This window comes from Pseudophryne corroboree, chromosome 6 (genome assembly GCF_028390025.1).
Source record: "Pseudophryne corroboree isolate aPseCor3 chromosome 6, aPseCor3.hap2, whole genome shotgun sequence".
Taxonomy (NCBI): Eukaryota; Metazoa; Chordata; class Amphibia; order Anura; family Myobatrachidae; genus Pseudophryne; species Pseudophryne corroboree.
This window is the reverse complement of record NC_086449.1, coordinates 813,811,792-813,836,716: the sequence shown is the minus strand read 5'-3', so window position 1 is coordinate 813,836,716 and position 24,925 is coordinate 813,811,792. Positions and strand designations below refer to the sequence as shown.

Here is a 24,925-nt window from a genome sequence, read left to right as displayed (position 1 = left end):
ATTTTAGTTGTTGTGCGCAGTATATATAGTAGGAGGACAGTGCATCATTTTGCTGACCACCAGTATATAATATATAGCAGTACGGTACAGTAGGCCACTGCTCTACCTACCTCTGTGTCGTCAAGTATACTATCCATCCATACCTGTGGTGCATTTTAGTTGTGAGCAGTATATATAGTAGGAGTACAGTGCATAATTTTGCTGACCACCAGTATATAATATATAGCAGTACGGTACAGTAGGCCATTGCTATTGATATATTACTGGCATATAATTCCACACATTAAAAAATGGAGAACAAAAATGTGGAGGGTAAAATAGGGAAAGATCAAGATCCACTTCCACCTCGTGCTGAAGCTGCTGCCACTAGTCATGGCTGAGACGATTAAATGCCATCAACGTCGTCTGCCAAGGCCAATGCCCAATGTCATAAGAGAGAGCATGTAAAATCCAAAAAACAAAAGTTCATTAAAATTACCCAAAAATCTAAATTAAAAGCGTGTGATGAGAAGAGTAAATTGCCAATATGCCATTTACACACGGAGTGGCAAGGAACGGCTGAGGCCCTGTCCTATGTTCATGGCTAGTGGTTCAGCTTCACATGAGGATGGAAGCACTCATCCTCTCGCTAGAAAAATGAAAAATCTTAAACTGGCAAAAGCACAGCAAAGAACTGTGCGTTCTTCTAAAACACAAATCCCCAAGGAGAGTCCAATTGTGTCGGTTGCGATGCCTGACCTTCCCAACACTGGACAGGAAGAGGTGGCGCCTTCCACCATTTGCACGCCCCCTGCAAGTGCTGGAAGGAGCACCCGCAGTCCAGTTCCTGATAGTCAAATTGAAGATGTCACTGTTGAAGTACACCAGGATGAGGATATGGGCGTTGCTGGCGCTGAGGAGGAAATTGACAAGGAGGATTCTGATGGTGAGGTGGTTTGTTTAAGTCAGGCACCCGGGGAGACACATGTTGTCCGTGGGACGAATATGGCCATTGACATGCCTGGTCAAATTACAAAAAAAAATCACCTCTTCGGTGTGGAATTATTTTATCAGAAATGCGGACAACAGGTGTCAAGCCATGTGTTGCCTTTGTCAAGCTGTAATAAGTAGGGGTAAGGACGTTAACCACCTCGGAACATCCTCCCTTATACGTCACCTGGAGCGCATTCATCAGAAGTCATTGACAAGTTCAAAAACTTTGGGTGACAGCGGAAGCAGTCCACTGACAACTAAATCCCTTCCTCTTGTAACCAAGCTCTTGTAAACCACACCACCAACTCCCTCAGTGTCAATTTCCTCCTTAGACAGGAAAGCCAATAGTCCTGCAGGCCATGTCACTGTCAAGTCTGACGAGTCCTCTCCTGCCTGGGATTCCTCCGATGCATCCTTGAGTGTAATGCCTACTGCTGCTGGCGCTGCTGTTGTTGCTGCTGGGAGTCGATCGTCATCCCAGAGGGGAAGTCGGAAGACCACTTGTACTACTTCCAGTAAGCAATTGACTGTCCAACAGTCCTTTGCGAGGAAGATAAAATATCACAGCAGTCATCCTGCTGCAAAACGGATAACTCAGGTCTTGGCAGCTTCGGTGGTGTTAAACGTGTGTCCGATTTCCAGTGTTAATTCACAGGGAACTAGAGAATTGCTTGAGGTAGTGTGTCCCCGGTACCAAATACCATCTAGGTTCCATTTCTCTAGGCAGGCGATACAGAGAATGTACACAGACCTCAGAAAAAGAGTCACCAGTGTCCTAAAAAATGCAGTTGTACCCAATGTCCACTTAACCACGGACAAGTGGAGCAGGGCAGACTCAGGACTATATGACTGTGACAGCCCACTGGGTAGATGTACGCACCAGTAGCAGCATCTCGCAAACGCCAACTCGTTCCTAGGCAGGCTACGCTTTGTATCATCGCTTTCCATAAGAGGCACACAACTGACAACCTCTTACAGAAACTGAGGAACATCATCGCAGAATAGCTTACCCCAATTGGACTCTCCTGGGGATTTGTGATATCGGACAATGCCACCAATATTGTGCGTGCATTACATTTGGGCAAATTCCAGCATGTCCCATTGTGGCCGGAGAGGCTCCAGCCCACGTGGAAAATGGCCGCCGCAGCACTGAAGGGGTTAACCCCTAGTGCCGACGCCATTATCTGGACAATGGGCGCTTGGCGTCACTGTTAAACATACTTACGGCGCTGGCCGCGGACTGTTTAAAAGTTTGTTTAATGTGCTCTATGCACAATTGCAGGAATGCATGTTTAACTGTATCTATTTTATATTCAAGATATGGTCAGCTGTATCTTAAGGGGGGAAATTGCACTTACTATAGATGTCTGAATAATCATCTCCTGTCAGTAGGAAGTGGCATGCTAATGGCCCTGTCCTAGCAGAGAGGTGTGAATGACAATACTTTTTGATGTGTAAATTCCTTAGAGAGAGGTGCTAATCACGGGGAATCTGGGCTTGCCTGGAGATGTGAATGGTTCAGAAACATTTGTATTTTGAAGCTATGTGATAAATTTATCAATAGTGAATGTTAATCTGATACCAAACGTTGTCTGGTGACAGGAAGGAGGATATTGTTTTATTGCACTTATATCCTTGTAAAATGTAATTTATTTATATTTTGTGCGATAACCTGATTGGTTGGAGAAAACAGGGAGGACATGACCCCCCTGTGAGACTGTGTGGAAAACTGACATAAAAAGGAGACTTGCGTGCCTCCAAAGTTGGATTGAATTGTACCATCTTATTCTGCTGGAACATCTGATTGTATGCTGTTGCCCCTAGCAATAGGAAGGAGCCTTTTTAAAGGTTATTACTTTGAGCAAATAAACATCATTGCCTCAAGAAGACTGCTTCATCTTGTGACCTACAGGGTTAGGCCAAACCTAGCCCCGTCCTCCGGTTGTCCAGGGAAGCACCTAACGTCTCCAAGTTCCGCCTTCCGCCAGCTACCGGTAGAGGCCTAGCAAGTGGCTAGTGGGGATTCGTCGACACCACACAGGTGTGGTAAAGCAGTGCGTCGGCACATACAGAGCAGAACCGTGTTTCCAAACGCCACGGCAGGTTAGGAGTTTGGTGGTGGCAGCATAAACCCGCCCACAGCGCAGTGGGTGGAGTCAGTAACAGGCGGTTACTGACGGTACGCGGGAATCCCCTATATGGTCAGGCCTCGTGTGACTTGACCTTCCAATCTGTGCGCAGCCAACGGGATGCGAAAGCGGCGAGCGCTTTCGTACGGGACCGTCCTGTCACAGAAATTGGTGGCATAGCGGTGGGATATTCCCAGGCGGCTTTTCATCACCCGATTGGAGAAGCCGAGTTACTCAGGAGAGGAGTAACTGCAGCGCAGGAGAACGCACAAGATGGCGGAATTCAGTGGAATGTCTAAGGATGATCTGGAGATCGTGTGCCAGGAGAAAGGTGTGGATATCCCTTTCAACGCATCCAGAAGCGTCATGAAGGCGGCTCTCATGAGCTTGGAGGAGTCCCATCGGGTGGAGGTGGAAAGCACTGACGGCGTCAGCATCGCAGAGGACGGCCCAACAGTGGACCTTTGTAAGGAACCGATGAGAACCACAAGCCCCGCCCTCTCTCACAGCTGCAATGTTTCTCAGCAATCCCTAGCAGGGCCACGATCCCAACGTCCCAGGGGGGGTGGCCCGGATACCCTAGCAGATCGGTTAGCGGAATTGGGGGAAAGGGCAACGGAGCAAGAACGCTTGATCATCATCCAGATGTGGCGTGATGAGCGGGCACCACAGGCCGTGGTACCCCGTGAGCCGTTGTCAGCTGTTGTACACAGATCAGGACGTATTCAGTTTGCCAAGTTTGCAGACAGTGATGGGGACATTGATGGACATTTGCAAGTTTTTGAAAGGACTTGTAAACTACACGATCTACCCAAGTCAGAGTGGGTGAGACACCTTGTGCCCACTCTGCATGGAGAGGCCTTGGAGGCCTATCGAGGAGTGGCCACGGAGGACTGTTTGGGATTACGACGAAGTCGCGAAGGCCCTCCTGCAGCGATTCTTCATCACTCCAGAGTCTTACAGGAAGAAGTTCAGAGACTTGCCCAAGAATCCTAGCAGCACCCATGAGCAGTTCGCCCCCCAGCTGCAGCAGTACGTGGTGAAGTGGGTGAAGGATTCTGAAGCCACTACATGGGACGCACTGATTGACCTGATCTGCAGGGAGCAGTTCTACCGCAGGTGCGCCCCAGAAGTGAAGGAGTGGGTGCTAGATCGGGAGCCACCCAGCTTAAAGATGGCTGCCCAGTTAGCAGACAAGTATGTGGCAATTCGGCCACAGGGGCAGAAGCGCCCAGCCAGCAGCCAGCTCCAAAAGACTGTACCACCAAGGGGACCCTCCTCTTCAGCTCATCACCCCCAAAGACAAGCATCTTCCAACCCGGGTGCTCTTGGCCAGCAACCGCACCGCAGCGTCCCTGCAACTGATCAGAGATCATCGGTGCCACGACTGGAGAAGAAGTGCTATGGCTGTGGGAAAATCGGACATCTGAGGATGAACTGTCCTGCATCCCAAGCACCCCAGACTCGTGCCCCAAATCCGGGTGCTGGAGCCCGGCTCGCTTGTTTGGCGAGAGGAGATGAGCCTACAGAGACTGTTCCCCCTCCAGTCAGTCCGATGGAGTGTGGCGAGAGACAGGTGCACTCTGCGGAGAGAATCACCTGCATGGCCAAACAGCCCCTACACAACATGTGTGTCAGGTCTCTGGATTTGTCTGTCCCCGGCGGGGGTGCTAGTGGGTCAGTGTTGGTGCGATGTACAAAGCGGGGAGGCAATGTGAAAGTCCGGCGCATAAGCGCTGATGTTTATTATACAGGAATCACAGAGTAGATGGTATAGCAGTGAATGACAAACTGAAACCAGGCAATAAAGTAACAGTGATTGGTATTGAATCCAAAACAACTGAAAAGTCTCTTGCAACAGAAATATAAAGTGACTTGATGCTGAATGTGAATGTAAAACTTGTAAAACACACAGTCTCTGTATAACAAAGTCCTTATGGCCACACTAGGCCCAAGCAGGAGACAGTCTCTTTGCAATGAGATGATATACTTGCAGAGATGCACAGATGGTATGCAATTAGCAGTGCACAGGTAATAATGAATGCAACACCTGAGGAGAGTCTCTTACTGCTTGATGAGCTGATAACTGGCTGTGGATGAAGTCTGAAGAAAACAGGAGAGCTGCAGTGAGATGAGATGACAGGAGGTAACCACGGGGAATCGCTGGAAACAGGAACACAGGAGTCCGGAGAACAAGGCACACCGAATGTGACTCGTTGTCTGAGGCAATGTGAGTGAGCCACGGACTGGGAGTTATACCCATGGCTCTGCAGTGATTGGTCACTGAACTCTGGGTGGAGACATAGTGCTGGATTGCACACCTGGGTCAGCTGAGTGCAGGAGTCATGGCAACGACCTCACAGGCAGGACACCGGCACACAGCAGAATGCACATAGGACCGGACTCAGGGGTACTCAGCAAGGCGGAAGATGACGCTTGCGGTCCATACACACCTGCAGCCGCACCTGGGGCCATGACCTCCGGAGGCCCACACACCAGCGCACTGGTAGGTGAGACGTAGCAGAGCGCCGATTCCTGACAGTACCCCCTCCTTTATGGGTGGGCACCGAACACCCACGAGGCTTGGCAGGGAAGAGTCTGTGGAAGGTTTGGACCAACCGTGGAGCATGGACATCCATGGCGTTAACCCAACTTCTCTCTTCAGGACCATATCTAGACCAGTCAATCAGGTATTGCAAATGACCATAACGATGTCGAGAGTCTAAGATCCTTTCCACCTCGTATTCCACGCCCCGATGAGTTTGTACTTTTGGAGCTGCTGGAAGCGTTCTCTGGAAACGATTGAGAATTAGTGGTCTGAGGAGAGAAATATGGAATGAGTTGGGAATTTTCAAAAAAGCAGGCAGTTTTAACTTATAGGCCACTGGATTTATAACACTTTCCACCGGGAATGGCCCAATGAACCGTGGAGCAAATTTCATTGATGGAACTCTGAGACGGAGATTTCGGGTAGATAACCAGACTTTGTCGCCCGGTTTTAAACTAGGAACTGCTCGTCTCTTTCGATCCGCAAACATTTTATACCGTTGAGAAACCTTTTTAAGAGATAAATGAATCTTCTTCCAAATTTGAGCGAACCGCTGAAGAGCAGAAGCAGCCGCAGGCACATCTATGACGGGTAACTCTTGGAAATCAGGTACTCTAGGATGCTGTCCATAAACTGTGAAAAAAGGAGTTGTATCTGTAGAAGTATGATAACGAAAATTATGAGCAAACTCTGCCCTGGGCAATAATTCTACCCAGTCATCCTGTGAAGAAGAGATATACAGTCTCAAATAGGTCTCAAGCTCTTGATTTACCCTCTCTGTCTGCCCATTTGTTTGAGGGTGATAGGCCGTAGAGAATTTTTGTTTTACTTGTAGCGCAGAACACAGAGCCCTCCAGAACTTGGCCACAAATTGTACACCTCGGTCAGATATAATTTCTGTTGGAAGACCATGTAACCTAAATATTTCGTGACAAAACAACTGTGCCAATTTTGGAGCAGAGGGTAACCCCATGAGTGGAATGAAGTGCGCCATTTTTGAAAATCTATCGACTACTACCCAGATGGTGTCATACCCTTTAGATGGAGGGAGATCTGAAATAAAATCCATCGATAGGTGAGACCAAGGGCGCTTGGGAATGGAATTGGGTAACAATTGGCCTGCGGGAGCTTGACGAGAAACTTTATGCTGAGCACATTTGGGACATGAAGCTATAAATTCTTGGATATCTATTTTCATTTGAGGCCACCAATACGTTTGGGACAGGAACTTGAAAGTCTTGAGAACCCCAGGGTGACCATTAAATTTGGACGTATGAGCCCAGGACAGGAGATTTGAACGAAGCTCTGGAGAGACAAACATCTTGCCTGGAGGTGGAACTTGCGACACCCCTGTAGCTGCGAAAACCACAGGATTTAATACTGGTCGAGCAGCCTGTTCGGAAGATTCCTCATTTGAGCTCATAGAGCGAGACAAAGCATCTGCTTTAACGTTTTGTGAGCCAGGCCTAAACATTAACTTAAAGTCAAAACGGGAAAAGAATAGGGCCCACCTTGCTTGCCGAGGATTCAGGCACTGCGCAGCTTTCAGGTAAAGAAGGTTCTTGTGATCCGTGTAGATGGTAATAGGAAATCTCGTACCCTCTAGCAAATACCTCCATTCTTCAAGGGCCAATTTGATTGCCAACAGCTCCTGGTCACCGATGGTATAGTTAATTTCAGCGGGTGAGAACCTACGAGAGAAAAACCCACAGGGGTGAGTCTTACCATCAGCGCCCACCTGGGACAGGACTGCGCCCACGCCAACCGTTGAGGCATCTACTTCCAGGATGAAGGCCTTATTGACATCCGGCTGTTGTAACACAGGAGCTGAAATAAAAGCTTGTTTTATTTTATGAAAAGCAGACAGTGCAGCGTCAGACCATTGGGAAGGATTCCCCCCTTTCCGGGTAAGGCAGGTGATTGGAGCTATTAACGTAGAGAAGCCTTTCATAAACTTTCTGTAGTAATTAGCAAAGCCTATGAAACGTTGAACTGACTTGAGTGTTGTTGGAAGAGCCCAGCTCTCTATAGCTTCCAGTTTAGCTGGGTCCATTTGAAGATCTGTTCCGGAAATAATGTATCCCAAGAAAGATATTGAAGAAGCTTCAAATATGCATTTGGACAGCTTGCCATACAGATGATTCTGTCGAAGACGTCGAAGAACCTCTTTTACTTGTTGGCGATGAGAAACTAAATCACGAGAGAATATCAAGATGTCATCGAGGTAAACTACCACACATTTATACAGGAGATCTCTGAATACTTCGTTGACAAAGTTTTGAAACACGGCCGGGGCGTTACTCAAGCCGAAGGGCATCACTAGATATTCATAGTGGCCGTCACGAGTATTGAAGGCGGTTTTCCACTCATCACCACTTCGAATCCTGATAAGATTATAAGCCCCGCGAAGATCCAGTTTCGTGAAGATGGACGCACCTCTAACTCTGTGGAACAACTCTGTGATGAGAGGTAACGGGTAGCTATTTTTAATCGTGATGTCATTTAAACCCCGATAATCGATACAGGGACGAAGTCCTCCATCTTTCTTCTTGACGAAGAAGAATCCAGCACCAGCTGGGGAAGAGGATGGACGGATGAATCCTTTCTGTAAATTTTCTTTAATGTATACACTCATTGCTTGGGTCTCTGGAACTGAAAGAGGGTATGTACGCCCTCTAGGCGGCTTGCTCCCTGGAACCAAATCAATGGGACAATCCCACTCTCGATGGGGAGGCAAGACATCGGCTGCTTTCTCACTGAAGACGTCAGTGAATTCCTGATAGGCCTCCGGAAGGCCAGACTGAGACTTTATAATTGAAGACTTGATTGGAAATACTTGAGCCAGACATGACTGATGACAAGAGGAACTCCATGCTGTTAACTGTAACGTAGCCCAGTCAAATTGTGGATTGTGCAATTGAAGCCAAGGCATACCCAGTACGATCTCATAGCCAGCTTTAGGTATAACCAGGAACTCAATAAGCTCGGAATGCAGGAAACCTACTCCCAGAACCACTGGCTTGGTTTGCTGAATGATGGAACCTTCAGGAATACGGCTTCCGTCCACGGCAGTGAGATATACTGGACGACACAGTTTAGACACTGGGAGATGAAGTCTATCCACTGCAGCTTGTGTGATAAAATTCCCAGCAGCACCACAATCCACTAAGGCGGACAGAGACTGGAGTCCATCTGGCATTTCCAAAGTGACAGGTAATATAAGGTCTTAAAAAGAAGGAGCTTTATTCAAGGTCCCTAACTTGACTCCTCCTCTACAAGTTAGGACCTGGCGTTTTCCCGACCGAGCAGGACAGGAAGCAATCAGATGACCAGCAGCAGCACAATAGAGACACAGTCTTTCCTTTAATCTTCTGGACCGCTCCTCAGGTGTTAAACGAAACTTGTTTACCTGCATGGGTTCATCAGCAATAATAGGTAGAGACTGTACAGGAGGCATAGCTCGGTGCTTGCGAAGATCACTTCGAGAGCGTTCACAGGCTCGCTCGCGTAAACGTAGATCCAACTTGACGCATAGGGAAATCAGGGCTTCCAGTTGCTCTGGTAAGTCTCGGGTAGTCAACTCATCCTTTATGCGGTCAGAGAGACCATGCCAGAAGGCGGCAACCAATGCCTGGTTGTTCCACTTCACCTCTGATGCCAATGTCTGGAACTGGATAACGTACTGACCCACAGTACGTGTTCCCTGGCGGATCTGAAGGAGGTCTGAAGAAGCAGAGGTCGTACGCCCAGGTTCGTCAAAGATGCGTCGGAATGCGGCAACAAACTCTGTATAGTTATTCAACAAAGCATCTGCTCACTCCCACAGCGGAGAGACCCAGTTCAGGGCAGAGCCGGCTAAAAGAGAAACAATATAAGCAACCTTTGTTCTAGGTGTTGGAAAGTTCTGTGGTTGCAATTCAAAATGAACCTCGCATTGATTCAAAAATCCACGACACATCTTAGCATTACCATCAAATTTACTTGGAGTAGGTAGATGGATGCGAGACATTGGAACAGGAGCAACTGGAGAATTAGAAACTGTGGAACTAGGAACAGGAGCAGAAACTGATGAGGACACTGAAGAGACTGAGGTTGGAAATGACTGTTGCAGAGTATCTAAGCGAGAAGACATTTCTTGCAGAAATTGTATAATCTGCTGCTGCGCAGCCTCTTGACCATCTAGTCGTGACACTAAGCCTTGGAGTGTCCCTGACCCCACACTCTGACCGCCGTCCGGGTCCATGGGCCTCAGACAAACTGTCAGGTCTCTGGATTTGTCTGTCCCCGGCGGGGGTGCTAGTGGGTCAGTGTTGGTGCGATGTACAAAGCGGGGAGGCAATATGAAAGTCCGGCGCATAAGCGCTGATGTTTATTATACAGGAATCACAGAGTAGATGGTATAGCAGTGAATGACAAACTGAAACCAGGCAATAAAGTAACAGTGATTGGTATTGAATCCAAAACAACTGAAAAGTCTCTTGCAACAGAAATATAAAGTGACTTGATGCTGAATGTGAATGAAATAAACAGAACTCCGGTAAAACTTGTAAAACACACAGTCTCTGTATAACAAAGTCCTTATGGCCACACTAGGCCCAAGCAGGAGACAGTCTCTATGCAATGAGATGATATACTTGCAGAGATGCACAGATGGTATGCAATTAGCAGTGCACAGGTAATAATGAATGCAACACCTGAGGAGAGTCTCTTACTGCTTGATGAGCTGGTAACTGGCTGTGGATGAAGTCTGAAGAAAACAGGAGAGCTGCAGTGAGATGAGATGACAGGAGGTAACCACGGGGAATCGCTGGAAACAGGAACACAGGAGTCCGGAGAACAAGGCACACCGAATGTGACTCGTTGTCTGAGGCAATGTGAGTGAGCCACGGACTGGGAGTTACACCCATGGATCTGCAGTGATTGGTCACTGAACTCTGGGTGGAGACATAGTGCTGGATTGCACACCTGGGTCAGCTCAGTGCAGGAGTCATGGCAACGACCTCACAGGCAGGACACCGGCACACAGCAGAATGCACATAGGACCGGACTCAGGGGTACTCAGCAAGGCGGAAGATGACGCTTGCGGTCCATACACACCTGCAGCCGCACCTGGGGCCATGACCTCCGGAGGCCCGCACACCAGCGCGCTGGTAGGTGAGACGTAGCAGAGCGCCGATTCCTGACAGTGTGGAGGCACCTGCAGCCGGTCCACGTGGGACCCCTGCAGGCGGAAGGCCTAAGAGACTCTGGGGCCTCAATCACTGTGGTGAGCCCCCAGCTTATAGATCCTGCTGCAGTATTGCAGGGTCGCACTGCCAAGGTCACCCTGGCAGATGGAATGGAGAAAGCGGTTCCCATGGCAAGAGTCTACCTGGACTGGGAAGCTGGACCAGAGTTGCAAGAAGTTGCCGTCATGGATGGTCTCCCAACTGCTGTGGTCCTAGGAAATGATCTGGGTGGTGGGATCGTCACTACGTTTGTTGGCGCCATTCCCCGGAGTCAAGTTCCACAACCACCGTTGACATCAGCTGCTCCAGCACAGCCCAGCCCAGAGGAAAAGACTACAGCTGCTAGACAACTGCCAGCACAGCCAACCACAGCATCAACCAGCCCAGAGGAAAATATTACAGCGGCTAGATCGGTACATCGACCCTGCATGCCTTTTGCCTCTGGTATGCCTACGTCCACTAGCAACGCAGAGGATGTTGGTTCCAGCTCGTTTGATCCTGTGGGGGTGCCCAATGATGCTCCTGACCCAAGTGGTTTGCCAACTCCGGCGGTGAGTATGAGAAACCACACTGACTTTTCCATGACTGATCCCTACCAGACTGACCCTAGTAGTCCCCACCTAAATCCCCCTGTAGAGTGTCCCAATTTAGGAGAGATTGAGGGCCACAGGCAGGAGTTTAGGGAGCCAACCTAATTACAAAATAAAGCGCTGCATACCGGAAATCAATTAATGCTTATTTAATAATACATTAAAAGTAATCAATTACAACACATAAACATAATGCATACACATGGACCCATTAATAGTAAAATTATTATTAAAATTAATTATCCCAAAAATAAATCTGTAACATAACCTATCAATGATGCATCACTGGTAAATTAGCCAACTAATATCTGCTTAGCTTTCGCTGGGGGGCCCCCTGATCTCCGTTATTCTGTCACAGTTATGTCCGTTTAAGCCATTAGTTGCCAAGATGTTAGTTTCCAAATGACCAGTTAGTGAGTTAGTGTAACAAGTATAGTTAGTATAGCCAGCAATGTCCGTTCACTGATATTAGTATGTCAGTTTAGTCCTCCAAGGTTAACATGGACATATAACCATAATGTTAGACAGCTCTATTGCAAATCACATAAGCTGTCCTGGGCACTGGTTGCCGAGTGGGCTTTGATAGTCAGGGAATCTCACCGACCAGCTGATTGTCTGCTCCGGCAAAGTTTCTGCTGTCGACTCCTCCTTGGACCGTGCCTCACCTCAGACCCGCTCGAATAGATGTGTCCCAGAAATCAATGTGGCTCAGTCCGGTTGTTAACCTCCTCGTTCTCAACGCGTTTCTCCGCCTTTGAATTCAGCGGCTTCCTCAGGATTCCACAATTCTCCTGAGGAAGCCGCTGAATTCAAAGGCGGAGAAACGCGTTGAGAACGAGGAGGTTAACAACCGGACTGAGCCACATTGATTTCTGGGACACATCTATTCGAGCGGGTCTGAGGTGAGGCACGGTCCAAGGAGGAGTCGACAGCAGAAACTTTGCCGGAGCAGACAATCAGCTGGTCGGTGAGATTCCCTGACTATCAAAGCCCACTCGGCAACCAGTGCCCAGGACAGCTTATGTGATTTGCAATAGAGCTGTCTAACATTATGGTTATATGTCCATGTTAACCTTGGAGGACTAAACTGACATACTAATATCAGTGAACGGACATTGCTGGCTATACTAACTATACTTGTTACACTAACTCACTAACTGGTCATTTGGAAACTAACATCTTGGCAACTAATGGCTTAAACGGACATAACTGTGACAGAATAACGGAGATCAGGGGGCCCCCCAGCGAAAGCTAAGCAGATATTAGTTGGCTAATTTACCAGTGATGCATCATTGATAGGTTATGTTACAGATTTATTTTTGGGATAATTAATTTTAATAATAATTTTACTATTAATGGGTCCATGTGTATGCATTATGTTTATGTGTTGTAATTGATTACTTTTAATGTATTATTAAATAAGCATTAATTGATTTCCGGTATGCAGCGCTTTATTTTGTAATTAGGTTGGTTTTTCACTTTTTTGGGAGAATCAGTGATCTCCCATATAGAGCTGCAGCATATCGGGATATTTCTTCTTTTTGGAGGGATTCCTTTGCTTAGTCAGCGCCGAGGTATATATATATGTGTGTGTGTAGTTTATATACACATACATATATATTGTATTTTCCTTTTTAGGAGTTTAGGGAGGCTCAACCCTCTGACCCATCCCTGAAAGGCATGAGGCGCCACTCTGGCAGCGGCCTTGACAGGGTTGGGGCGGCAAGTTTGACCTGGTGGGAAGGGTTAAGGTACAGGGTAGACAGGAAAGTGGGAGGGGATAGACCAGATAGGGAATGTGTCCAACTGGTCCCCCCAGGGAACGTTCCTGCGCAACCGGTGTCGGTTGCCAGCGAAACCCCGTTGGACAGTAACCCGGAGACAGACCGTACCCTGAAGTGCCCGACACAGAGCTTACCGTGGTCTGGAATGTCGGATGACGCCCAGACACCCTGTAAGGCTGGTGCCATGCGTTGGCAGCTGGGGCACTCCAGCGGTTGTGTTGTCTCTGGGCCTCTGCCCATAGGAGAACCCTTGCAGCAAGTTGCTGTGGAGATAGCAGGTCCCTTGCCTGTGCACAGTAGATCGGGGAAGACACGCAGCCTCCCTGTAGTGGATGCCACACAGGATCCAGAGGCTGGTGGTCTGGCCACCATCACTGTGGCACAGGTAGCGGACGAGGAGGGAAGAGTAGGCCTAGGTGACAGGGTAGGTTTCCCGAGTCAAAGGTCGACAGAGGAGGATGGGAGGGCAGGTCTGACGGTTAGGGCAGACAGTTGCCAGATAGGTATGATGGAGGTGCAGTGCCTGGGGCACCATGTGGGAGGAGACAGGGGTAGGCCCAAACCAGAGGGGGTGGAGGCAACCAGAGGCTGTCCCCGACCCACATCACCCAGACCGGTACTGACCTTAAAACCTGTAAGGCCCTACGGACATGTTGTCATTGACTTTAGTCCTGTAGTGAACACCTTGACAGAGATGGCTAGGAAGGGCATTCCCAAGTCAGTGGACTTTGCACCCGCTTGCGAGTTGGCATTCCAGTCATTGAAGGAGGCTCGGGTACCCGCTCCAGTGCTGATGGCGCACATTCTTGACCAGGGCTGTGCGTTACGAACTACTGCGCCACTGCACGGACTGGGAGCAGTACCGAGCCAGAAAGAGCCATATGAGCAGGAGCACCCTGTGGCCTTTTTGAGCAGAAAACTGCTATGGTGGGAGGTGGGGTATGCCACAATTGGAACACCTTGGGTGGCACTTGTTTGTAACCGGCCCCCCACCGTGGTGACTTACCACCCACCTGTTAGGTGGCGGCAACCTACCTTGGGGAAATTGGACAGACTGTTGTGGTGGAGCCTTGCTCTTCAGGTTTATGACTCTCATATTATCCACATGCAAGGCAAGGCTCATAGCAAGGCGGATGGACTGTCACGTCAGGAGGAGCCTGAACCCCCAAAGAACTCCCGGTAACCTCATTAAGGACTGCGGGACCAGGACCCAAATCGTTGGGACATGGGTCCCTGGTTGACCAGCTTGAATGGGGGGGAGGAGTGTGGCCGGAGAGGCTCCAGCCCACGTGGAAAATGGCCGCCGCAGCACTGAAGGGGTTAACCCCTAGTGCACGACGCCATTATCAGGACAATGGGCGCTTGGCGTCACTGTTAAACATACTTACGGCGCTGGGTGCGGACTGTTTAAAAGTTTGTTTAATGTGCTCTATGCACAATTGCAGGAATGAATGTTTAACTGTATCTATTTTATATTCAAGATATGGTCAGCTGTATCTTAAGGGGGGAAATTGCACTTACTATAGGAGGTACTATACAGGTTAGGAGTTTGGTGGTGGCAGCATAATCCCGCCCACAGCGCTGTGGGTGGAGTCAGTAACAGGCGGTTACTGACGGTAAGCGGGAATCCCCTATGTGGTCAGGCCTCGTGTGACTTGACCTTCCAATCTGTGCGCAGCCAACGGGACGCAAAAGCGGCGAGTGCTTTCGTACAGGACCGTCCTGTCACACCAATGTTTTGCACATACATTGAATTTGGTGGTGCAGAATTATTTAAAAAACGACAGGGGTGTGCAAGAGATGCTGTTGGTGGCCCGAAGAATTGCGGGACACTTTCGGCATTCAGCCACCGCGTGCCGAAGACTGGAGCACCAGCAAACACTCCTGAACCTGCCCTGCCATCATCTGAAGCAAGAGGTGGTAACGAGGTGGAATTCAACCCTCTATATGCTTTAGAGGATGGAGGAGCAGCAAAAGGCCATTCAAGCCTATACAGCTACCTACGATATAGGCAATGGAGGGGGAATGCACCTGACTCAAGCGCAGTGGAGAATGATTTCAACGTTGTGCAAGGTTCTGCAACCCTTTGAACTTGCCACACGGGAAGTCAGTTCAGACACTGCCAGCCTGAGTCAGGTCATTCCCCTCATCAGGCTTTTGCAGAAGAAGCTGGAGAGATTGAAGGAGGAGCTAAAACAGAGCGATTCCACTAGGCATGTGGTACTTGTGGATGGAGCCCTTAATTCGCTTAACCAGGATTCATGGGTGGTCAATCTGTTGAAATCAGAGCACTACATTTTGGCCACCGTGCTCGATCCTAGATTTAAAACCTACGTTGTATCTCTCTTTCCGGCACACACAAGTCTGCAGAGGTTCAAAGACCTGCTGGTGAGAAAATTGTCAAGTCAAGCACAACGTGACCCGTCAACAGATCCCCCTTCACATTCTCCCGCAACTGGGGCTGCGAGGAAAAGGCTAAGAATTCCGAGCCCTCCCGCTGGCGGTGATGCAGGGCAGTCTGGAGCGAGTGCTGACATCTTGTCCGGACTGAAGAACCTGCCAACGATTACTGACATGTCGTCTACTGTCACTGCATACGATTCTGTCACCATTGAAAGAATAGTGGAGGTTTATATGAGTGACCGCATCCAAGTAGGCATGTCAGACAGTCCATACGTATACTGGCAGGGAAAAGAGGTAATTTGGAGGCCCTTGCAGAAATTGGCTTTATTTTACCTAAGTTGCCCCCCCCCCCTCCAGTGTGTACTCCGAAAGACTGTTTAGTGCAGCTGGTCACCTTGTCAGCAATCGGCATACGAGGTTACTTCCACAAAATGTGGAGAAGATGATGTTCATCAAAATTAATTATAATCAATTCCTCCATGGAGACATTCACCAGCAGCAATAGCCTGCAGAAAGTACACAGGGACCTGAGATGGTGGATTCCAGTGGGGACGAATTAATAATCTGTGAGGAGGAGGATGTACACAGTGAAAGGGGTGAGGAAACGGACGATGAGGAGGATGTGGACATCTTGCCTCTGTAGAGCCAGTTTGTGCAAGGAGAGATTGATTGCTTCTTTTTTGGTGGGGGCCCAAACCAACCAGTCATTTCAGTCACAGTCGTGTGGCAGACCCTGTCGCTGAAATGATGGGTTTGTTAAAGTGTGCATGTCCTGTTTATACAACATAAGGGTGGGTGGGAGGGCCAAAGGACAATTCCACCTTGCACCTCTTTTTTCTTTAATTTATCTTTGCATCATGTGCTGTTTGGGGACTATTTTTTAAATATGCCATCCTGTCTGACACTGCAGTGCCACTCCTAGATGGGCCAAGTGTTTGTGTTGGCCACTTGGGTCGCTTAGCTTAGTCACACAGCCACCTTGGTGCAAATTTTAGGACTAAAAATAATATTGTGAGTTGTGAGGTGTTCAGAATAGACTGGAAATGAGTGGAAATTATGGTTATTGAGGTTAATAATACTATGGGATCAAAATGACCCCCAAATTCTATGATTTAAGCTGTTTTTGAGGGTTTTTTGTAAAAAAAAACACCCATATCCAACAAAAAATTTTCAGGAGGGTTTTGCCAAAACGCATCCGAATCCAAAACACGGCCGCGGAACCGAATCCAAAACCAAAATACAAAACTCAAAAAATTTCCGGTGCACATCTCTAGTTTAATTAGAGTATCTGGTGTGTGTAAAGATTTGGAGGACTCTATAAAGGTATGGAAAACAGCAATGCCAGTAATATAGGTATGGCATACAAGTTACAGGCAGTCCAGTGTTCACAATGAACAACATCTAACATGCAGTAAAACACACTTAGCAACATATTCTCACAGTCAACCCAGCAAGAAATACTGTATATGCTTAGGGTTGAATTCACACAAGGTCAAATTGCATTTGGAAATGTTCAATAGCATCATCATACTGTAACTAATGAAGAAAACAAAATCAGCAATATTTTTTTCTTTCTGATCCATCTGCTTGAAAATGATGTGTAGATGACTTGGCTGATTTTTATTTTCTATTGAGTAGAACACTCAGGCAACATTTTACGCTACGCTGCAACACGTTAATGCATTCCGAAGCCTGCCGTAGGCATTCAGAGGATATTATTTTTGCAGTCATTAATGCAAACACAGCTGCTGTAGTGCAATTTTAATACATTTTAAAAAGTCACATTACATTTTAATGCCTGTAATGTATTGTGAATTCAAATGATCTTTGTTGGCGGAAATATAAAGTTACTAAGGAATGTTATTAGAACATAATTTGACCTCCATTGCCCCCCAAAAATACATTAGGGATACATTTTATTATGTGAAATTTGCTTAGCATTTTCTGATTAATAAATTCTCCAATTCCCTTCATATATCACCTTGTAGAACTATTGAACTTATCGTAAACTTCACAAACTACAATAATTTATCATTACATGCAGTGGCGGGCTGGGCCGGGGGGCAGGGTGCCATCTGGGCAGTGCAATTTTGATACTCTGGTGGCACGGGCTGCCCATGGCCGTGTCTTGCCCATACACTGCGGGTGGCCAAGAGGCAGGCACAGGCAGGGCCTTAAGCACCCAGCTCCTTCTCTAAAGTACACTCCTACATACCCGCCCAGCTCTATACCCTTGCAATATAGTAAACCATGTTATGCTGCTCGGCTCCCCTCCTCTTGAGTCACACACCCATAGCAGCTGCAGCCTGCATTACCGTGCTCACCCCACCTGCTGATTGCTGTCTTCCTCCAGCTGTTAAGATGCTCTTTCCTGGCATAGCTAGAACAGCAACCAGGGGAGTAGCCCTAATGCTCAGCAGGCTGACTGAAGGATATGTGCCAGCTAGGAGTTTATGAGGCTGCCACTATAGCGGGTCACTGGTTCCTGGTATAGACGGTTCCTGGTGCCTGAGTGGTGAGCAGGGAGAGCTGCAAGGCTGGGGTGGTTATTGCTAGGCACATTGAGGTTTGCATATGGGGTGGGGGCCATTAGAATATAGTCTATATTAGAGGGGTAGGTTATTAGATAGAGGAGTGCGTTAGGAGAGGGGGTTGGCAATGAGACAGAGGTTTGCATTAGGTTGGAGGTGATTAGACAGGGGTCTGCATTTGGACTGGGTGTGTGTATGTACATGTGGTAGGGAATATAGATTGTAAGCTCCACTGGTGCAGGGACTGATGAGAATGGTCAAATATTCTCTGTAAAGCGCTGCGTAATATGTGTGCGCTATATAAATAACTGGTAATAAATAATAAATAGAGAATAGAAACATTAGTCATATTGCCGTTTGTAAACTAATCCCATACTATATATAAAGGCTATAGGAAGGATGCTATGTCTAATCCTTCATTCAGACATTTTGGTGTCAATGTATAGGGTATAGATCCAGAAAGACTCCATTTTCGACAAGTGACACTCCCTGTTACTTCCCCTTTGATTTTCTCTTACATGCACAAGTATTGTAAACTTTAAACTGCTCACATCAGAGTTATGATATTACAGAAAATGTCTTGGCAGCATTTTGTTTTAATACTTCTGAGGTGTTCCCAGTGGCAAACGCAGGATTTGCATGGGGGGGTTTCCAGAACTGGGCGGAGCCAATCACGGGGGTGGGGACTGAGGTGACCCAGTATATGCTAGGTCCGTAAAACTAGTGTGTCTCTGTGTGTGTATATATATCTATATCTATATCTATATATATCTATATATATATATATATATATATATATACATATATCTACACACACACATATATATACACACATATATATATATATACATACATACATACACACACATACATATACATACATAGCATATTAAACATGCATACATACATATATATATATGTGTACACACATACAGTCCACATATATATATATATATATATACACACACATGTATGTATATATATATATATCATATGTGTGTGTGTGTGTGTGTGTTTAGGTGTATGTATGTATATACATGTGTATATATGTATGCACATGGATATATATATGTACTATAATTAAAATAATGTAAACTTATGTTGCACTTACAAGTGCCACCAGGAAGACGGCAGGCTGCAGAGGACGCTAGACAGCCATTAATAATACTCATGCAGCTAAAAAAAAATAAAAATATATATTTTTTTTAGTGGAGGGGGGTTCTTGGGTGCTCGGAACCCCTCCCCCCCCCCTGGGTGCGCCATTGGTTCCTGTATTCTTAACTTAAGACTTCTTTTTGTTTTCCTTACATAGCGAAGGTTACAGCCATAGGTAATCCAATCAATGACATAATTAGTATTACAGGAATGCAAATCTCTTAAATTTAAAACTTTTGTTTTCATCGTCACATATCTCTGGCGATGTTTCCATATACTTGCAACAAATGCATTTATTGCATGGATAGCAACCTGTTCTTTTAGTCAAATTTGTAGTTATTTATCTGGCTGTTGATCTTTTCGGTCCAAGTGTAGCTCACATGGGGCCAGGATACTTTTGAGATTTGCTGCTATCCTAAATGTTACTATGGGCTTCTCTGGGATGTGGGTTTGAAGTGCTGAGTCTCTTTGTAAAATATATCAGTGATTCTCCAAAATCCTTGTGATGGTCCTGTTATCTGTATTAAATTGCGTTATAAAAGGTCTATCTCTATTGGTTTCTGTCTTTAAAGCTCAGTTATTCCTTCCTATCTCTACCAAATGTATTATTTGGGCTTCACTTTTCTCTCTAGTGTAACCCCTTTCTAAAAATCTGTTCAACAGTATCTCCGATTGTCCCCAATACCTATCAGGGTTACTGCTAATTTCCTTCTTATTCTTAAAAGTTGAGCAGCTGGATACATGACAACGGGTAGCAGGGATATAACTGTTAGTATCAGTTTCTCTGGAGAAAGTTGATGAACTTACAGGGCCTACTCTTTGCCCATCCAAATAATTTCTAACATTTGAATGGCTTTTATAAGAAAATTTTAAATTAAAATTGTTAATGTTAATAAAGGATAAAAACTGTTCAATACTTGCTGTTTCACCTGCCCATATGAAAAATAAATTGTCAATGTATCTACGATAAAACTTTATATTTTGATTATTTTGTTGTAAATAAACTCCTCCTCCAACTCATCCATTAAAATGTTTGCGTGTGTTGGTACAAATTTTGTGCCCATGGCACTCCCCTTCCTTTGAAGGTAAAAATCAAATCTAAAACAATTATGTTCTAGTATTATACTGTCAATTTTTAATTTTTTGAGCTAAGAAGGACCTTTTTGTCTTGAGTAAGGGCTTCTTCAACTGCAAATAGTCGTTTTCTGTGAGGAATAGAAGTATAAAATGCTTGTACGTCAATTATGAGCCGAGAATAACTAGGGTCCCAATTAACCTCCTGGATTTCCCTTAATATATACATTATTATAATGTATAATGCAAGTGCATAGTCTGGAACCCGATTTCTAGTGGAGGGGGTGGGACCTCAGGAAGTGGGGCCCATCAGGAGTTTCCCCTGTAGCCCTATGGGCCAGTCTGACCCTAAGGAGGACTGAGCACAAATTGGGTTTGAGAGTGTTCTTTGAAGAGGGCAACAGACTGATAAAAGCTGATAGGTATTCTTTTTTCAGTGGCTTAAAATTTGGGTCTCATCTTTGGCACGATTGTTAAATAAGCATCTAAACATAATTTCACATTATCAGACCCTCTAAAGCTTCTGGAAGTGTATATGTGTTTGTATGTATTGATATTTTGACTTGCTCTTGTGTTTCTCTAATTTGTGTTTTCAGTATATGTTTATTTAAATACGAACTTAAGAATTCATCCATAAATTAACATAAATTAATTTGGTTAATGATGTGCTCACAGTCACATGTTGTTTTCTCATATGGAGCGTTCATTAAACTAACACCTAGAAATTAGAGGGAAACGTATTCATCTCCTTTGGGTTCTTGCGCTGTTGTTAGAACATGGTAATGCTATACACATTAGATAATGATGCAACTAAGGAGGAGGGGTTAAAATGTTCCTTAAAATAATGAACAATTAGGTGGAGAGTGTTCAGTAAGTCTCTGACGGATCAGAGAAGTAAGATGGCACTGAAGGAAGATTCCTACGTTGTCCTGAATGATGGGCATAGGATGCCAGTGATCGGCTTTGGCACATACGCCCCAGACACGGTGGGTGACTGGATGGGAGATGGGGGGCTGATTTCATAGCTGTTAATGGAGGAGATGTATCAATCCTTGAAGAGTGATTAAAGTGGAGAAGTTGCCTAAAGCAACCAATCAGCTTCTGCCAGCTATCCAGCACAGTCTTTAAAATGACAATTAGAAGTTGATTTGTTGATTTGGGAAAAACGTCTTCCACTTTCTCTTACTCCAAGGCTTCATATATCTAACCCTGGATGTGGTAATAACACATCCTAAACATTTGAACAAACAGTCTACAGACTGTGTAAATTGTGCATAATTCACATGTAAATGATTTAATGTATCTTTAATGAGAGAATGTGTGGTAGATGCTGGAGCTGCACTTGTTATCTAAGTTACTTTTTGCAAGACAAACCAGTGGGCAGTATTCATTTATTAAGTTGTTGAAAAGCTTGCCAACAGCGTAGGCCACCAGTGGCCATCAACTGCTGGATATATGATCATGTTTTTGAAAAAAAAGCAGATAAATCACACATGGCACTATGTAATACCCACAGTATTCAACTGAAAAAATTGGTTGTGCATTTTTTGTGGGCAAAACCTGCATGCAATTTTTTTTGAAAGTGAACAATCTGTACCCCTAAACAAAAGTTTTTTTTTTAAATTGGTTAACAGTAATAATGTTTATTACTGTCACAAATACATTTTTCTTTAAAAATTCATCAAATATGTCATGTGCAATTTTTTAAAGTAAAACATTTATACAAAGCAAACTTTTTTCATTTCATTCCAAACAAATAAAACAAAAAAAGTAGATTTTGGTCTAATTTTAAGTTAATTAAAAATATATACAGTATATAATTAAAAACAAATATATAAAGCGATTATTTAAATTAAAAATTACATTTGGGGTCCATAAATTAACAAATAAAGTTGATTTTGGAGTAATTTGAAGTAATTTTTTATTTTAACAATCAATAATGACATGAAATTATTGGACTGATTGAGGTAATTGGAAACATCCAATTGCTTAATTAGTCATTAGGCAAGTCCCAATAATTTTTCCTTGAAATAATGATTTTTGGAAAAATTGCACTGGCTCTGAAGATGTTCAAAATAAATTGAGCGCTGTGTGAAAAAAAAAAATAAAACCTCACCAAATTTTCGATACCAAAAATCTTCCACCTGCTGGAAAAACCCGGTGGCGCGAGTTTTTTAAAAAAATGTGCTCCTAAATTGGTTATGGATTTGCACAGTCACATAACCTCAAGGCTACCCCAGTTGTTCTCTTGAACGGCCGATATATCACGGGACCGTCGGCCAGTGTGTACGGCCGATACGTCTGTGAACTCCGTTGTTCACAGACATATCGCGTTGGCCGCGCAGCACAGCCGACGCCCAATATATCTACCGATATATCGGCGCGTCGCAGTGGGTGTACGGGGCGGTCGGCCGACTGCCCGTACACATGCTGCGGCGGCCGGCGGTGATTGACAGCTGAACTGGGTGGGCACGTGTACACGCCCGCCCAGTTCATGACGTCAGTCCCCGACGGATCGGGCAGTGTCTATGCTCAACACACTGCTCGATCCGTCCATAGATATATCTGCAGATCAATTGATCTGCAGATATATCTTTTAGTGTGTACCCACCTTAAGTTATACTGATCTTTGTTTGTGCAAACTTATACTGTAATTATGTAAGGACTAAAGGCCCATACACACTGGTCGATGTATCGGCCGTTCTCTTGAACGGCCGATACATCGCGGGACCGTCGGCCAGTGTGTACGGGCGATACGTCTGTGAACTCCGTCGTTCACAGACGTATCGCGTCGGCCGCGCAGCACAGCCGACAGCCAATATATCTAACGATATATTGGCGCGTCGCTGTGTGTGTACGGGGCGGTCGTCCGACCGCCCGTACACATGCTGCGGCGGCCGGCGGTGATTGACAGGTGAACTGGGCGGGCGTGAGCGCCCGCCCGCCCAGTTCATGACGTCAGTCCCCCGACGGATCGGGCTGTGTGTATGCACAGCACACTGCCCGATCCGTACATAGATATATCTGCAGATCAATTGATCTGCAGATATATCTAATGGTGTGTACCCACCTTAATATAGCTTAAAGGTATCCTTACACAGACCCAAAGTCACATGGTCATAGCTTCTGTGAGATAACCCGAGGGCCCACATTTTTTAGTTGTACCAAGAAATAAAAAAAACTAAAACTGATGCTTCAATTGTTCTTAGGTTCCCAAGAGCTTGGCGGAAGAGGGTGTGAAAGTGGCTCTAGAGGTTGGATATCGTCACATTGACTGTGCAAGTATTAACGACAATGAGGTAGAAGTTGGGCGGGCCATCTGTGAGAAGATTGCGGATGGGACAGTGAAGAGAGAGGACGTGTTCTACACTGGGAAGGTAATTACAGACTATAGGGTAGATTTACTAAACATAGTTTGGGCTCCAATTACAAACCAATGTGCAGTGACAGTGAATTGCAGTCTAAAAAAACAGTATTCACTATGCATCAGTTTTGACTGTCATTTTCATCAGCTGTTGACACCTTTCAGATATCCAACCCACTATTCCTCCATACATCCTCCAACAATCTGCGTCAGATTCAAAGCACTGCACAAATCACTATGACGTGTGTCGGCAATGTTCATGTAGTAAGCTTTAAAAAAACAGTGTTGGGGGTCCTCTCTGAATCATTAACCAGTCTCGGTCCTCTGAGGCTAGGCTGGTATTGAGATATAGGAGTGAAAATTGGCGTGGGGTCCCCCCTATTTTACAATAACCAGCACTAGCTGAACCTTCCTGGGCAGCTGATGCTGTAGCACGAGGACAAATAGTGTGGGATCACCCTGTCATAATGGCAACCAGCCCTCAGCTTGTCACGCTCCCCAAGGACAGTGTGAAGTTCCATTATTTCTAATAATTATTTAAATGCCAGTATTAATATTGAGAATTTCAGATAATTTCTAATAAATATTTAAAATGCCAGCGTTAACATATGTTGCGGACGCAAGGCACATCTTATTACCATATACGATAAAAGTGTGCTGTACGTCGCAAACACTACATCCCTTAAGAGAAAACAAGCACTCGCACACATTGTCTGAGTTCCAATGCTCAGTAATGTATATATTTGATATTAAAAGGATATGTATACTATATATCACATGTACAGTATATATATATATATATATATATATATATATATATATGGTTACATGGTTAAAATTACACAAGAAGCAGATAGTTACAAAAGAATCCATTACAGCCAGCATACGTTACCCTGTCCCTCAATGCACACTCCGTTCCATAACAGCATACAACAGCAACTGGACTAGCAACCAGCAAAACAGAGCTTCTTGTGTGTCTGCAATCACCTATACACTGTGTATATTGGGGGAGTACAGGTCTGGGACTGAGTCTTCTGTTATTGGTCCAGGGGAGGGAACTTTCTCATTCATGATGTGTCATTGGTCAGTTCATATACAAGGAATGTCAAGCCTTGAAGAAGACATCATAGGGGTTTGCCACTGGTTT

The 24,925-nt window shown here is 45.7% G+C and overlaps 1 protein-coding gene across 1 annotated transcript in view; it reads left to right on the top strand.

Annotated features, from left to right (window-relative positions):
• Positions 1-24,925, top strand: part of LOC134934701 (estradiol 17 beta-dehydrogenase 5-like) — a 63,363-nt gene that overhangs the window by 3,777 nt on the left and 34,661 nt on the right. The window contains exon 3 of the mRNA XM_063930072.1: positions 23,624-23,791. Within this exon, the coding sequence (XP_063786142.1) occupies positions 23,624-23,791 (168 nt within the window). The remainder of the gene's footprint in view (positions 1-23,623; positions 23,792-24,925) is intronic.